This window comes from Phyllostomus hastatus, unplaced genomic scaffold (genome assembly GCF_019186645.2).
Source record: "Phyllostomus hastatus isolate PE091 unplaced genomic scaffold, TTU_PhHast_1.1 phas_contig_495, whole genome shotgun sequence".
NCBI lineage: Eukaryota > Metazoa > Chordata > Mammalia > Chiroptera > Phyllostomidae > Phyllostomus > Phyllostomus hastatus.
In genome coordinates this window covers 2,072,133-2,089,628 of record NW_025333895.1, presented here as the reverse complement: position 1 = coordinate 2,089,628, position 17,496 = coordinate 2,072,133, and the positions used below count along the sequence as shown (strand labels likewise).

Genomic DNA, 17,496 nt, shown 5'->3' with positions numbered 1-17,496 from the left:
TTTATTAAGTGATAGTACACACCACAGGACACGGGAGTGAGCCAGCTCTGAGCAGAGGAAAAAAAAAGGGCACGTGGGCTGGGGGGATTCTATTCTTATAGAGGCAGAAGCCCCCTGCTAGTCTTTGGCGGGCTTTTCCTGCGCAGGTACAAGGAGTTGGATTTCAAAGCTACTGCGCATGCGTGGTTTCCCATGACTTTCTTGATTGGCTACTGGAGAAGGGAGTCCCACAATGTTATTTCATTATAATGATATTATAATGAATCAGGGGGTAGCGCGCAGGCGCATTCTATGATTCAGAGTTGTCCCAGAAAACAGGAACAACCCGTCTTAGGGGGTCTTTGTCATGTATAGGTGTTTTCTACCTCAGCCCTGCGGGGGCCTCGGGAGCTTCCTTCCTGACTACCTCCTGCCTCAACTTCCCCCCTGAGAGACATGGTTCTCAAAAATCTTTTTGGGGTTGTTGAAGGATGAAGATCCGTCTTCCATAGCTGCTTCAGGCTTAGATTGGACAGTAGACCCTGCCTATTGAGAACCACGGAACTCTCGCCCTATTCTATCTAGGGGTTGAAGAGGAATTCCTGAGGCCACCGCAGATGCTGTATGTTGGTCAGCTTCAACATCGTTCTCAGGGATTGGTTGGAAACCTTGGAGCGTCATCAGTTTGACGTGGAACTGCTTAAGTCTAGAAGAAACAAATTTAACAAGTAAATTAAATAAGCAAGGTCCTAAAAGTAGTAAAACCAGCAGTGTTATTAAGGGCCCTAAGAAGGGTAATAACCATGTTAAGCCAGGGAACCAGGAGGTCAGGGCTTCCTTAATCCCTTGGCCCTGTTGATTATACTTATGTAGCCATTCTGCCTGTTCATAAATTTTCTTTATGTTAGTTTCGATCATTCCAGAATTATTTACATAGGTGCAGCAGGTTTTATTGATAACAGCACATACCCCTCCTTGTTCTGCTAGAAGATAGTCAAGGGCAAGGCGGTTATCCATGACTACATTTGCCAATGAGTCTACTGATCTTGAGAGTCCAGCTAGAGTACCAGCAGTATCTTTGGAGATTTCTTCTATAATCTTAGTGAGTTCCCTTAGAGTGGCCTCATGATAGGCGAAGCCTCCCCAGGGGGCTGCAGCGGCTATAGTGGCAGCAGCTCCAGCCACTACTAGACCAAAAGCTCGCTTTTTTTTCTGCTGAGAGATGGACTCCCAGGACCCATAGTTATATTTATAATGGTAAGGTCTTGGGGTGCCAAGGTCCCTAAGGTACAGTCACCCCCCATGTTTAGAGTTGCTGAGATGAGTATAAGCAATAGCTTCTTGAAGTTCTGAATGATCCGTTAGCCAGTTATTGGGAGTCCCACATAGCCAGACGAGCCCCGGGGGTGCTGCAATAACTGTGGCATTAGTGGAGTTATATTTGTTAAGGAGGGCATATGGCAAGGGGGAAAGGCAGTCCTTAAAAGGGCCTAAGTTATTTCCTTGATCTTTCCCCCCTGCAGGAGGTGGTAGAAATTTTGCTAATACTCCTTGAAGAGATTGGTTTAATTTCCAAGTAACACATTTAGAAGTATCGTTTGTATCTGCATTGTGAGTTTTGTCAAAGCAACAATGGGTACTATTAGGAATACAGTTAGAATCATAATTCGGGTAGCATACTATATGTGACCAATTTAAAGGTTTGAAAATTTCTTCCTCAGAAAGATTCTCTAGAAAGCTGGAACTTGAAAGAGAAGCCAGGGCTTTAAATGGGTCAATGGCCCTTGTATGAGTATTATTATAACATGGGGTACATCCCATCGTACTGTTGCACTTAAGAGAGGTGCTGGAGTAATTAAATGGCTTTAATTCTAGTGGGGTCATACGGAAACACAAAGGAGGATTTCTCTCCCATGTGACTCTTAAAGAAAAAAGGGGGAACGCGTGTAATTGGCAGAGGAATTCAAAGCACTGATTAAGGATTCATTAGCTATTGGGTAGGCTTTTATATGAGTATTATATCTGGAAGGAGTTTCCGGGTTAGGATGACATATCCAACATTGGGCCAGGTTTTCTCCTGCTGCTAAGGTTCGAGAAGCATTCACTAGAAAATTTTCATCCCATTCCGTTACACAGGGTGCAGGCGAGTAGAGAATGGTTAATAGAAACAACAAAGACATTTTCATTTTAGACAATCCACCCAGATACGATTCCACCCAGAAGGAAGTGAGCAAGCCTTTATATGAAGCAGAGGACCAGTACGAATAGGAAGTTTTCAAGAAGTGCAACTATCCAGAACAATGGTGATCTTAGTGCACTGTTATTGGTTATTACTTATCTTTTTAGGGCTTCCTCCTTTTGAACAGGAACCTGAGGTCCTCCAGTGGCTCGCAGGTATAGTCTGGGCTTTGGGTCTCCAGCCGGTCCTGAGTCAGATTGGGATCCGTGGGGGCTAGTTTTACCCTTATAGAAACAAGTAAACCACCTTAGAATTCCAAATTCAATTAATTAGGTAAAAGTGGCTCTATGCAGCCATTCTAATAACCAGCGACCAGCAGGTACCTGTTGTGCAGTTCTGAGCGATGTTGCTGCTTACAATGATAGTATACACGTGGCAAAGATGGGAGTGGCTCATTCCTGCAACTGTACTTAGCGCTAGCCTAACAATGACCCCAAGGTAGATATCTTAGTACAAAGACAGCAGGAACCCTTCATACATAAAAGGCAAGTGGGGTGTGAGTGAAGGTATAAAGATCAGAAGTCAGTTGGGGAGGAAAAGCATAAAAAGACTGTCCGTGGGCCTGATGAAAAGAATGCAAAAGGAAGTCACAGTGCAGGTGCGGTGGTGACTGATATCCCGCTTGGAAGGTCCGACTATGCCTACTGGGGGAGTGGCCGCGGGGTGGGGGCAGTGTTTTGTGCTTTCCACAGTGTGCCTGACCGTTGTGCGGACATTTTCTTGTACCTGGCGGGGGACTAAGGCTAACCCCCGTTCCGCATCCAAGTTATCCTATCACAGGAGTCTTCAAGCGGTGGGCGCCCTTGTGGCTTTTAACTGCCCGACCTGTGCCCGCAAATTAGCGGCCGACCTTCCGTCACGGAACATCAGAGTCACCAAAACAGAATAGGTGATAACGGAAAAGGGCATCCCGGGTGTCAGAGCAGCAAAGGGGGCTTACCACTCCGGTGTCTTCTCCTGCCTGGCTCGCCAAAAACTGTCACAGGTGTGCACAGGTGTGCACAGGTAACCAGGTTCTTAGTGATCGAGGACAAAGAATTGAACCGAACACACAAAGTTTATAGCATAAAGAAAGAGGGGAGGTTTATTAAGTGATAGTACATACCACAGGACACGGGAGTGAGCCAGCTCTGAGCAGAGGAAAAAAAAAGGGCACGTGGGCTGGGGGATTCTATTCTTATAGAGGCAGAAGCCCCCTGCTAGTCTTTGGCGGGCTTTTCCTGCGCAGGTACAAGGAGTTGGATTTCAAAGCTACTGCGCATGCGTGGTTTCCCATGACTTTCTTGATTGGCTACTGGAGAAGGGAGTCCCACAATGTTATTTCATTATAATGATATTATAATGAATCAGGGGTAGCGCGCAGGCGCATTCTATGATTCAGAGTTGTCCCAGAAAACAGGAACAACCCGTCTTAGGGGGTCTTTGTCATGTATAGGTGTTTTCTACCTCAGCCCTGCGGGGCCTCGGAAGCTTCCTTCCTGACTACCTCCTGCCTCATTAACACATATTTCAGTTCAGATTAGCCACATTTCAGGTACTCCACAGCCAAAAGTGGCTATTGGCTCAGGGAAGTCCCTCCCACTTTTAGCTTTTGTTCTCAACATGTTCCAGGGGGCTGTCCAGTGAATTCACATTGGCTGTTTTGGAGTTCTCTTCTCCACAGGTCCATCAGGTGTCCCTTTTGTCTCTTCCTGTACAGGTGCTGATAGCTGGCAGGCCTTGACTGTTGGTGATTTGTCCCCACCCACCTATACTTTCATATTTGAGGGGTATCTTATCACTTACTATAGTAGTTTGCTCCAGCTGTCATAACAAAATACCACAAACTGGTGGCTCACCCAAGAGGAATTTACTGTTTTAGTTTTGGAGGCCAGAAGTTCAAGATCAAAGCGTTGGCAGGGTCGGTTCCTTCTGAGGCCTCTCCCCTGGGCTTGCAGACGGCCATTTTCTTTCCGTGTCCTCATGTGGCGTCCCTCTGTGTGTCCCAATCTCTTCCTTATAAAGACAAGAATCAAATTGTATTAGGGCAAGTTGTCTAAAGGCCTCATTTTAGCCCAATTATTTCTTTACAGGCCCGATCTCCAAACACAGTCTTTATTCTGAGGTCCTTGGTGGGCATCCATGATCTTAGCTAGTTGAATTTGGCAAAGAGGGCTGCATTATAGAAACTTGGAAGGAAGTTCCTGGGTTTTGACATCTGAGCGTTACGTTTGAAACCCCTCCAAGAGTCGGGTGTGATCATTTGCACCGCACTTCTTCCTGCACTAGTCCCCTAACTTCTGGTGAGAGGGTCGAGGGTTTTCAAAAAGAGAGATTGTCATACATCCGCTTTCCTCTAAAGCCTTGGGAAAGGAGTAGGCGCAGCCAATTTATAACACAGGTGTCTTTGTAGGGTGTGAAATATAAGGTCATTTAGCTTACAGGATAATTCACAGAGCCCCATTTAAATTAATTCTATGGACCATTACTTTCCCATCTCTGCTGACAGTAGTAATGACTAAGTGATATATTCCAAGTTTAAAACCAGAGTCAAGCTCTGAATAGTAGAGGAATTTATCTAAAACTCTTTATAAAGTACCTTAATTTTTAGACTCTAATCATATTATAGTGAATTTTTTTATATTAGCTTTTATGATATGTCTCATTAGGAAAGGAGTGATCACAGGGCTTATCCTTTTAGGATATTAAAAAAAATTAAACCCTATTTTGAAAAAGAAATTGTGCCCTGGTTGTTGACTCAGTTGGTTGGAATGCTGCCCCGTACACCAGAAGGTTGTGGGTTTGATCCCTGGTCGGGGCGGGTACGGGAGGCAACTGATCGATGTTTCTGTCTCACATTGATCTTTCTCTCTCTCTTCCTCTCTAAAATCAATAAACATATCCTTGGGTGAGGATTAAATAAAAAAAAGAAATTGCTATTCTTATAATGAGACTTTACACTGGAGTGATAGATTTTCTAAATTCTTTTGAGGATAATGGTATAGAATTTAGCCAATATTGTTGATAGCTATAAATCAGAGAATATTTTTATATTATTACTTATGGCCAGGAATCTTGTTCTAGCCTTTTAGATCACCTTTTTTGTGCTTTTCACCCTCATGCAAAATTCCCTTTCCTTAAAACCCTTCCACTTACTGTCTGGAGTTAATGTAGTCATAAAACACTGAGCTCTACTTCTGTTTTCTCCCTTAACAAGATATATTACTGAGGTTTATTAAACTTGTCAGATTTGGAAACAAAAGAATTTGCAGGCAAATGCCTACTTGAAAATTTGCCTAAAGAGTTTATACAATATCTTTAAAGAAGCACCCAAGAGTTGTCAGGTCTCATGAAGGTGATTTTGATGCTTAAGGCTTTTATATAATAATACAGTCTTCCTGTCAGCAGCCACTTGATAAGAGTCTTAAAGGTTATAGCAGCAGCTTCCACTTTTAAATATCTGATTAGTTCTTCCTAATGCAGCCTCCCACTGGAGATCCATAGAGACAAGAAAATGATGAAAACTTTCAATAAATGTGGAAACTGGTACCTATAGTTAACCTATTTCTGTAATTTGAAATGAGTTTCTACTTATCATAAGGATAATGGAAATGGATTAAAAAATGCCATTACTTGCTCATTCTTTTTATGTGTGCCTGAAAATTTGGGGTAGGAAAGCCTTTTGCTTTTTACTCATTTTCTTAATACCTGGTACAGAAATAGGAATCTTCTTTTCACTCATCAATTTCATCTGTAGAAATTTACCTTTTACTCATATCACAAAACTATTCAAATTTGTTACTAGAAGCAACATAAATGTTTGTCAGGAGGAATTGGTAAAAGTGATTCATTATATACTACATTGTACATAGTAAATATTGATATAATTCTGTATTTATTAAAGAAAATGATATAGTCATAAATTAAAAAGGCATGTTATAAAACATTATATGTCATTTGATCCCACCTATTTAAAATAATAGAAAAATTCACATAGAAAGAATACAAAAACTCCTATAAAATGCATAGAAAATACATTCTTAATAGGGGCTATTTCTGGGTACTAGAATTGAGGGCAGAAGCAATAGGGTATTTTTTTACTTCTTGTTTTGTATGCTTAGTACCTTTGTTTTCCAAGCATTATATTATTTTCAAAGTTCTAAAAAGAAGGAAGCATAAGGTCTCTGTGATAGATTGTTTGTAAAAGCCATCACCTTCCCTATACCCATGCCCACCAGTCATCCCCTTTCACACTGACTCCAGGCTTGGCCAGGAGATTTGCTTTGACCAGTGGAACCACAGAAACTTGGTGCAAAGACTTAGAAAGAAAAATGCACAGCCCTGGCTGGCATAGCTCAGTGGATTGAGCGCGGGCTGCGAACCAAAGTGTCGCAGGTTTGATTCTCAGCCAGGGTACATGCCTGGGTTGCAGGCCATGACCCCCAGCAACCGCACATTGATGTTTCTCTCTCTCTCTCTCTCTATCTCCCCCCTTCCCTCTCTAAAAAATAAATAAATAAAATTTAAAAAAAAATGCACAATCCAGCTGCCCTCCCTTTTGCTGCTCTTGGGAACCTTGCCACCAGCCTCACGTAAACAGATCTACATTAGTCTGTAGACGATGAAAAACACGTGCCCCAGCAGCACCCTAGCTGCCGGCCAGGCACCTGCTGGGTATTTAAGGGAGGTCGCCACCACTGTCCACAGTTGCATGAGTGAAGTCTGGCTGAGACTTGTGCTATAGTTTTATTAGCTATTAATTGCCTTTTTTTCCATTTTTAAAAAATATATTTTATTGATTATGCTATTACAACTGTCCCAATTTTTCTGACTCCCTGCCCAGTACCCCCATTTCTTCCAGCAGTCCCCCTTAGTTCATGTTCATGGGTCATGCATAAAAGTTCTTTGGCTTCTCCATTTCCTATAGTATTCTTAACATCCCCTATTTTGCACCTACCATTTAATGCTTCTTAATGTCTGCACCTTTCCCCCCGTTCTCCCCCTATCCCATCCTAGGTGATAACCCTACAAATGATCTTCATATCTATGATTCTTTTCCTGTTCTGGTGGTTTGCTTAGTTTGCTTTTTAAGATTCATTTGTTGATAGTTGTGAGTTTGTTGCCATTTTAATGTTCATAGTTTCGATCTTTTTTTCTTTTCTTTTTTAAGATTTTTTATTTATTTATTTTTAGAGAGGGAAGGGGGGGGAGAAATATCAATGTGCGGTTGCTGGGGGTCATGGCCTGCAACCCAGACATGTACCCTGACTGGGAATCGAACCTGCGACACTTTGGTTCGCAGCCCGCGCTCAATCCACTGAGCTACGCTAGCTAGGGCCTTTTTTTTCTTAAATAAGTTCCTTTAACGTTTCATGTAATAATGGCTTGGTGATGATGAACTCCTTGAGCTTTATCTTGTCTGAGAAGCACTTTATCTGCCCTTCCATTCTAAATGATAACTTTGCTGAGTAGAGCAGTGTAGGTTGTAGGTCCTTGATTTTCATGACTGAATATTTCTTGTCAATCCTTTCTAGCCTGCAGTTTCTTTTGAGACATCAGCTGACAGTCTTATGGGCATTCCTTTGTAGGTAACTCTGCTTTTCTCTTGCTGCTTCGAAGAGTCTCTCTATAACCTTTGGCATTTTAATTATGGTGTGTTCTTCATATGATCCTCTTCGGGTCCAACTTATTGGGGACTCTCTGTGCTTCCTGGACTTGTATGTCTATTTCTTTCACCAAAATTAGGAGTTTTCTTTTGTTATTTTTTTCAAATAAGTTTTCAATTTCTCGCCCTTCCTCTTCTCCTTCTGGCATCCTTATGATTCAGATGTTGGTATGTTTGGAAATGTCCCAGAGGCACCTTTATACTATCCTCATTTTTTTTATTGTTTTTTCTTCTCGCTGTTTTGATTGAATCCATATTTCTTCCTTATGTACCAAAATGTTGATTTGAATTTTTGCTTTATCCCCTTCATTGTTGGTTCTCTGTAAATTTTTCTTTATTTCACTTAGCATAACCTTCATTTCTTCCTGAATCTTTTTTATGCTGTTGCTGTACTCGGTGAGTTCTTTGACCATCCTGATCACCAGTGTTTTGAACTCTGCATCTGATAGGTTGGTTGTCTCTGTTTCATTTAGTTCCTTTTCTGGGGTTTTGTTCTGCTCTTTCATTTGGGCCATGTTTCTTTGTCTCCTCAATTTGGCAGCCTCCTGCGTTTCTTTCTGTGTATTAGGTATAGCTGCTTTGTCTTATTAGCATGGCCTATTGTAGAATAAGCACCTGTAAATTGTGTGGGGTGAAGCCTTAGGCAACGCACTTCACCACTTTGTGGCTCTGTGTTGGGGGAGGGTTTGGAGAAGGGACGGGGCTGCTGCCTGACGTCTGGAGGTTTGCCCAGCACTCGCCCTGTGCAGCTGTCACCCTATTATCTGTTGCATTGGTGGTGATTACCAGAGTGGGTGGGTTTGCATGAATTCTAAGTCCGTTCAGGCCCTTTAAGTGAAGTTTCCTGAAAATCTGGCAAGTTTCTTCCACTGCTCAAACCCTCAGTGGTCTCTACAGCCAGAAGTTAATGGGGATTTAGTTTCCTGGTGGCAGAACCCTGGGCTGTGCAGTCTGGCCGGGGCCCGGAGTCACTTTCTCCCAGGGCATCTCTCCCAATCTTTATCCACACACGTGAATGTGGGACCACCCATTTGCCACTGCTGTCTCTCCATGCCACACCGCGTGTCTGTGCCTCTTTGCCCATCTCTGCATCTCTGCCCCTCCTGTCCATCTAGATGAATGCGGCTTCTTTAAATTTCTGGTTGTTGGACTTCTATACAGCTGATTTCCTGACAGTTCTGGGTGTTATTTATTTTGAGGTCTAATTGTAATTCTTTTCTGTGGTTGCGCAAGAAAGCAAAGTGTGTTTACCAGCGCCTCCATCTTGACCAGCGGTAGCATTATCCTGCCTTTGTTTCTCTTAAATATCTTGTTCAGCTCTCTCTCTGATGATGTCTTCTTTCTCTTTTGCATATCCAAATCTGTCCTCATGCAGCTTTCCCTCAGGCCCTCAATGTATCTCTTCTCTACACTCTTTTACTCAGTACCATGTAATTTAGTACTTAGGTGCCATTTTTTCTCTTTTTCTGTATATATGTTAGTCTTTTCTGTCTACCTAATGATAAGCTCCTTGATTGTACAGATCCTATTTCACATTACTTTCTCTGGCTTTCATAACAGTCAGTGCTTGAGAGAACTACGTGTAGTACCAGGGTCCCTCCTTCCACCCCGAGTCCTCGCGGGCACCTTGCCGAGCTGCCGGGCATGCGCCTCCAGCAGTAGCGTGATGCCCCACTGGTGCACGAGAAGAGCCACGCAAACCCGGGCTGCATTTCTTTCTGCCCTGTAGCTCTCTCCTTCCCACGAAATTATGTTTCCTTCGTCAGGTAAATAAAAACATGTATAGCCGGTTTGTGTGTGTGTATGGTCTTTTTTTGCCAATCCAAACATGTATGTGTATTATACACAGTGTGACACATTGTGTATATTAAAATGAAAAAAACCCTAATAATATAGTAAGTGGAAAAATTTATATTAATACTACACATGTATAGAATCTACGATGATAGACATCCCTCCCTCCAAAACAACCAAACAGTATAAACCACTTCCTCATGTTCCCATAAACTGTATAAAATACAAAGACCATTTGGCTTGTTTAGCTTTGTGAAGTAAGTAAAGGATTTCTTTTATACTTCAAAGTTAGAATAGGGTTAAATGAGAGAATTTATATTTTAAAGGTTTCTTTTACTCCTAAACATTTGTTTTCTCTATTTTATGTATTTTGGAAGACATTTGTGGCATGGGGGTTCATTCTAAAAGAGCCTGCACATCTTTTCCTAATTGGAAAAGTACTCATGGCGATCCCAGGGGCAGGGATGTAGACACAGGGATGTTGGCACGGAGACAGACGGGGGACTGACGGGAAGGAGCAGAGAGCCGCGCACCAGAAGCGCTGGTTTGTCTGGTGACCCCCGTGGAAGGGGCTGGCCCCAAGTCTGTAATCTGTGGGGCTGGTAATGGTGCATGGGCGTTCATCGTACTCTTCTCCGCTTTTGTATGTGTTTGAAACCTTCCACCGTAAAAAGTATTTTAAAGATATAACTTAAAAAATAGAGACACCCTTCACAAAAGTGATAAAATGATCTTTATGGAAAAAGTAAAATTGATTTAGTGACAGTATTTTTAACATAAATGGAAAGAGATACTATTGACATGAAATTTATTTTTAAAAATTAATTCCCGAAATGGATCTTTAGATTCATTCAGTCCTTATTATAACTCTACCGGGAGGATTATTTTTAGACTTTCGATAAGCTAATTTTAAAATTCACATGCAAGTACCAGGGAGCAAGACTAGCCAGGGCAGCCCTGAAAAAGAAGAAACATGCCAGACTTATTACAGAGCTCATTAACGGACTGTTAGTGAGGAACTGGAACAGCGGGCCCGCGGAATCAGACAAAGAGCCGGGACGGGAGCACACGGGAAACTCATGGCTGCGACCGCAGTGCCAGCACGTTGGCCAGAAGGGGGTTTTTAAAAAATCAGATGGACTTTGTTTTTGGTTATATTAAGGAGTTCATTTCAAAGCCAACACTATAGATCTTTAAAAAGACTGTATTAGTGTATGGCTGAATTGCTTAAAAAAGATATTAAAAGCACTACACAGAAAGGTTAAGATTGATATGTTTGATAACTACTGAAAAAAAATCAGTAAAAATGAGACGACAAGTCACAGACTGGGATGAGAAGTGTTCCACGCTGTAATCGATACATACGATTATTGTTCCTTCCTAGAACAAGTGACTTGGGCAATGTAGCTCTCAGAAGATTTGGTTGACTGTTTGTTCGATCCGGGGTAGCTTCCGAGTCCCAACAGCCATTCCCGTGATATTCTGAGACATGTCTGTCTCTCTCTCCTAGACTCTAGTATGAATACCTTGAGCTTATCAGAATTCTACAAGTCAGCAAAATTCTTAAAGTCTTTTCCCTGATCTGTTTTGTCCTGCTGAAAGGATACACTTGGGGCTTCTCTCCTGTGTTTATTCACAGGTTTTCATGAAGAGGTTTTTTGAGGATGAGACACAGTCTTAAGCTAGCATTTTTTCAACTTATATTTTTTACACTTATACATTAGAAACTGTAGTGTAGTTCAAGTTTTGTAATTTGTGGATTTTCTCTTAGCAAAAGTTCATCCCTTTCTCGTATTTTGCTAAGTACGGCTAAGAGCATGCAGTCTCTTGACTTCTTCCTATGAACCCACCAGTTCATAAATCCCATGATCTGCTTCCCGGGTTACTGCCAGCAGACTTAGTCCTGCCGTGTTATGATGCTGTTATGATGCGTGCCATCGTTTTTCCAGTCATCCGTAACTGTTACTTACCACTCACTCTCCATGCCAGTCTCACATGTGTAACGTGTTTGTTATGGCACTAGCCCCTTCCTGGTACCAGGTTCTCTCCTGGCTTTTCCTAAGTAAGGCTGCGGTAAACACTCCAAAATTTTAGCGCCTTACGACAACAGAGATTTCTAGCTCCCGGGTTAGCCTCGAGTTGCATGCCCTTCTGCGGCTCCGTGAAATGTGCCTTGCTCTGTGTTTCAGTCTGAGGAGCAGCCCTGCCTTGGTCTTACTTAGGTCAGAGGGAAAAGTGACAGTGCTGACCCCTGTGATATCTCTTCAGACGCCTCTCAGATATGGTGTAGATAATGTACAAGTATATTTCTTGGGCCAGAGGAAGTTACATGGCCAGTCCCCGTGTCTGCATGGCAGGGAAGTGTCCCTGAGGCACGTACTGCAGCCATCAGGCCCAAGCACAGGCAGCTGTCTCCGGCAGCTGGTCACCTACCGGAAGGGAGAGGGCAGGACAGTTGAGAACGGTACCACCCGCGTGTTCACTTCCAGAGTCCCTAAAGCCGTGTTTTTCAAAGGGCTGAGTTCTTAGCTGAAGATAAACTGTTGGACGCTCTCACTGTCTCGGTGAGTATGAATAAGATCACCCGGGACAGGGAAGCCAGTGCTCGAGGCCTCATGGGAGACGAAGGATGAGCCGTCCGAGGTGGGGGCAGGACAGGAAGGAGGGTGCCCAGGGGTCTTGTTACAGAGCTGTTCTCCAAAAACAACTTCTTTTAAGGAGAGAAAGCCTGAATGCAAACGATTTAACTCTATCCAGTTTGTATCACCACGAGAGTTAGTTTCCAACTAGCGTAAGAGATTTAAAACTAACACATGCGTATTTGTTCTTACAGGGATTTGCCCCAGTACGGGCAGAAGCAGTGGCAGTCCTATTTTGGAAGAACTTTTGACGTTTACACCAAACTCTGGAAGTTCCAGCAGCAGCATCGGTAAAGGGATTGTGTAGTTAAAGGAGAGTGAGGCTCCCTTTTATTTTAGTCACAGTCTTAACCTTTGCTACCTCAGTGCTTTTCATCTCTGGGTGCATCTTAGTATATTTTATCTGCATGACCCAAATGAAAACAAACTGGTTTTTTTCTTGCTTACTTGAGGTTTTGAAATGTAGTGTTCTTATCAGATTTCTAAAGACTATATATAACTGAAATGGTTCAGAGTAAGTCTAACATAGCTTGACTGATTTGTGGTTTCATTCTAAAATAGGTGTTGTTTATTGGCCAAAACAATGTGGGGGTATTTATGCTACTAATATTAGTGAATATAGCTCAGAGAAGTTTCTTTTTATATTTCAACTTACTTTAAATAGACATTTTATAAATGCTTTTTGAATTTAATTGAATGATTTTGTTGAAATCTCATGAAAAATTCATGAATTTAAAATTTCATGCTGAATGGGGTGTTATTTTATCCTATTACGTTTACAGATTTGGTTATTTTTGAAAATTATAGTCTCTTATTTCTATTTTCTTATTTTCTATATAAAACAGACAAGTCTTGGATAATCGGTATGGCTTGAAGCGGTGGCAAATAGGGGAAATTGCTTCTAAGATTGGGCAGCTGTACTACCATTATTAGTAAGTGAATTGCCTGTGGAAAAATCAAGTGTTGTCCTGAGTTACACACAGTATGTGGAAGTATGCATGATATGCTTATTTGTTTGGAGGGAAAACTAAGGACTTACAAAGGAAACCTTAATAATTTGGACCAGATTGTTCAAGACAGCATTATGGAATGACCTTCCGTAATCAAAGTAACATTGTTTGCTTCAAGGGCTCACCTTCCAAACAGTTCGTTTGGTCAGACTCATTTATACCTTCAAGGAGTGTGATCTTCGTACTAGATAAATGAATTGCTAGTTCTTCGTGGCTTCACTTAAACCATGAAGAAACTGTGAGAGAGAGACCATAACCTGTGTGTTTGGATGAGTGGTTTTCGGGAGGGTATTTTACAACTCCTACTTGGAGGATGTGTCTAAAGGGTTGCATGAAGTAGATAAGGATACTTCTGATTATATCCCTGGAGTGACAGCACCTGGGTAGTCCGGTCCCCTCCATGGGCCATGGAGAGAAGAGGGCTCCTTCAGGACTCTAAATCTCATTCTCGTGAAGTAGCGTCAGGGGTACCACGGAAAGGCTCGGACCATTTGTGACCTGAGAGGCCAGAAATCCCTTCCTCTTCCTGCCCTTTGGCACATCTCCCAAAATTCCCACCAGTAAAATCACTCTCTTGGGTAGCATATTTTCTTAAGTAGTCCTTCGTAAACTACAAGCATTGGTTTTTGCTATTTTAATTAATTTATTTTTTAATTTTTCAATTACAGTTTGCCTTTAGTGTTATTTTGTATTGGTTCAGGTGTACAGCACCTGAATAAACCAGGGATAGTGCTTAGATAATTGTATACTTCACAAAGTGTTCCCCAATATTTCCAGCGTCCACCTGGCACCAGACATAGTCCTTATAATATTATCAACCACATTTCCTGTGCCGTACTTTACATCCCTGTGGCTACTCTGTAACTGTCAACTTGCACTTCTTAATCCCTTCACCTCTTTCACCCAGTTCTTTAAACAAAGCGCCTAATTTATCAGCATCCTCTGAAGACTGATATGGATTAGTCCGTTTCTGAATCCTGTGAGAAAAAAATGAAAGAGATGAGTCAAAGGACAAGTGACTGTGGATTTGGGGAGGGTCGTGAAAGGTCTGTCCTAGGCAGACAGTTTTACCTCGGTGGAAGGCTGTTTGGAGAGTCCCCTTGAAGAATGAAAATAATGTTTATTTGGAGTTGCCATCAAAAAAGGCTTGGAAGGAGTGGGGAGGTATTTTTTATTATCACTATTATTATTTTTATATATTTTAAGGGTGATATACATATTGCTTTGCTGATTCAAATTTAGGCCAGTCGTTCCCCTCCCCCCATGTGGAGGAATAGGGGGACAATGGAACAAGCACTGATTGTGGTGAAGAATTGGAGACAGTGTCAAATTGAAAGATTTTTTTTTCTCATAGCTTACGCACATCTGAGACCAGCTATCTGAACGAGGCTTTCTCCTTCTATTCCGCCATCAGACAGAGATCTTATTATTCTCAAGTCAATAAAGAGGACAGGTATGTACCCAGAATGTTTTTAGAGACAAGAAGGAAAAACACTGGACATTTTTAGTTTGTGTACAAATTGTGCAGAAATGCATACACTTGTTTATAACTTTTATTCATTCAGCGGGTCTTACAGAGTGCCTACTATGTGCCAGGCCTCCTGAAGCACACAGAGAGATGCTACCTAATGGCTTTGAACATTGTAGATGTTGTAACAGATGTCACAGTACCAGCGTGCCGTCAAAGCACAAAGGAGGGATAGCTTACTTCTTTATGAGAGCGTGGGGTCACAAAGTGTCATTGGAAAGAAACAACTCCAGCGTGAGCCTTTGCCAATAACCTTGGTTCTTTTTAGCCTGAGTACTCTTACTTCATATACATTCAAAAGCCTGCTGACAGCAGCCATGTAGGACTAAAGAAAAGGCGCTAAGCTGTTGGAAGTTTATTTTGTAAACACAACACTGTTGTGTGGGTGTTAGGGAGAAACATCTGGTGGAATTTATTAATTCCCAACAATAATCTGTTGAACACTTACATGTATAGATGGCTATGTGGTTGGTACTTGGGTGGGAAAAGAAAAAAGAAAAGGTGTGCAAGGGTGCACTGTTTTGTTTTAAATGGTTATCTTCTCATGGGAGTTACAGACGCCTTTGGGGTGCAAGTAGGTGGTGATGTTTTTAATTCCAGATGAGTGTGGAGTTGTGGGAGAAACCAGGGATCTGCTGGAGAACCTTTATTGCTAGCATTCCAAGAACTGTTGGAAGAGAAAGTTCAGGACTAAGCCCTGGCTGGTGTGGCTCAGTGGATTGAGTGCTGGCCTGTGAAGTGAAGGGTCACAGGTTTGATTCCCAGTCAGGGCACATGCCTGGGTTGTGGGCCAGGTTCCCAGTTGGGGGCGTGTGAGAAGCAACCATACATTGATGTTTCTCCCCCTCTCTTTCTCCCTCCCTTCCCTTCTCTCTAAAAGTAAATAAAAAATAAAGTTTATTTAAAAAAAGAAAAAGTTCAGGACTAGAAGATGTGAACATTCTCTCTACCATTGACTCACAGAACTCTCGGTTGTTCTATAGTGAAAATAATATATTCTCTTAGCACTAGAAGAAAACATAGTTTTGACATGTTTTTCTGGAGAACACTTTGTGCTTGACTGTCATAGGCTTTCCCACTCTATGGCAACGTTTTTTGGAAAGCCCCGCTGTTGTAAATCCCCTTCGTGCCCTTGCAAGTCTTGTTCAGACTTGTCTGGAGTTTGTTGGGTACAAGTGAGGTTCGTAGAGGCTGAAGTCTTTGTGTCGTTGCCTCACTCATTCTTCCATCTAGACGCCCATCCATTACTCTTCCTTCAGATTAAATGATTTGCTCTGCGTATATTCACTACAGATGTATTTCCTCCAGCCCTCCCTTTGTTGCATTTATGTCGTACAATTTGTCTGAATTCTTGGTGAGATGAATTTATCTCTAAGAATGTGCAAAAGGGCTCTGTAATATTTTATCAGCAAGGAACTATTTTAAGCAATAGTAAAGTACCCTGTGTAATTCACTTTTCTAATTTGTCAAAAGGAAAATTGGCCATAAGCCCCTTGGCTTAAAACCCATCAGTTTGATTCATGGAAATCCTTTGCTATCCTAACGGCGAACACCGCTCCTTAATTGTTCTCCTGTGCTGCCTCCTAGAGCAGGGCAGATGAACAGAGGTGGTGTTGTTGGGAACTGTGGGATCAAAATCCCTTGTCTTAAAGGCACTGAATTGGAATCAGAGGACCATCATAAATCTGGACCTTGTTCTCTGGGGGGACTCTGTCCAGATGGCATGTTGTTTGTGCCTTAGTGTGTGCAGGCAGGGCAAGGTGACCAGTCCAGGTAGCAGTCCAAGACAGCCCCTGTAATCAACAGCCACTAGATTCGAACTAAGAAGGAGAGCATTCCACAATATCACAGTTGCTTTCACAGGCAAAAATCTCTCCTCAAAGGGATGAGTTCTCTGCACTGTCCCAGTGCCTAGGATTATGTCAGTGCCGGGAGGAAGGGTTCGTTCTAGCAATCACCACAGTAACTGCCTGTCACTAAGCAGTCAGCCGGCACACTGTCACTCCCCAGGCCCATCCTGTGTAGTACAGGGAGATGTTACCCCCTGATCAGTCGTCCTAGGAGCTGCAAGCCCCGACTGTGGCGACGGCAGCGGCGGACCCTGACCAGACTTAGACTCGGAGAAGATAAAGTGCCCGAGTACACGGAGGTTGGGGGTGGTGTTGCATTGAGTCATCTGGAAAACAGTTTCCCTGCAAATATGTCAAGATCCGGTGTCTTACAAGCGGAGGGCCTGGCAGGTTGGACGGGCCGCAGTTACGGAAGCCGCTAGAACTTTGTCAAAAGATCATGATGTCAGCTTCAGTGTTGAGAGTATTGGAGTTTTCTGCAGTGGGAAATGTGAATCTGAACTTGAAGGCCTGGGCATTTTCTAGTGACGTTGGCAAGGAGGACTTGGTGGACCTTTCCTCCCGCAGCTCGGTGGGGAGCCCGGCAGTGGGCTGTGGGCTGCGGGTTCGGGATTTCCCCCTGGGTTGGGGTAGCCTCTGCTGTGTGGGTGGGCCGCACTGACTCCTTTCATCTGCGCGTTGCTGTCGTCCAACACGTGGTTTCCAAAACAGAGCGCGTCCACCACTACTGTACGTTCATTTAGTGCAGAGCCAGCAGACTAGGGTCTGGTTTTGTACTGTCTAGTAGCTCAGATGAGTTTTTACCTTTTTAAA

The 17,496-nt window shown here is 42.8% G+C and overlaps 1 protein-coding gene across 3 annotated transcripts in view; it reads left to right on the top strand.

The window, feature by feature from the left end:
* SCAI (suppressor of cancer cell invasion) overlaps window positions 1–17,496 on the top strand; it is a 109,265-nt gene that overhangs the window by 54,620 nt on the left and 37,149 nt on the right. For all 3 annotated transcript variants that reach the window (XM_045846337.1, XM_045846338.1, XM_045846339.1), the window contains exons 4-6: window positions 12,490–12,585; window positions 13,141–13,227; window positions 14,660–14,758. In XM_045846337.1, the coding sequence (XP_045702293.1) occupies window positions 12,490–12,585; window positions 13,141–13,227; window positions 14,660–14,758 (282 nt within the window). The remainder of the gene's footprint in view (window positions 1–12,489; window positions 12,586–13,140; window positions 13,228–14,659; window positions 14,759–17,496) is intronic.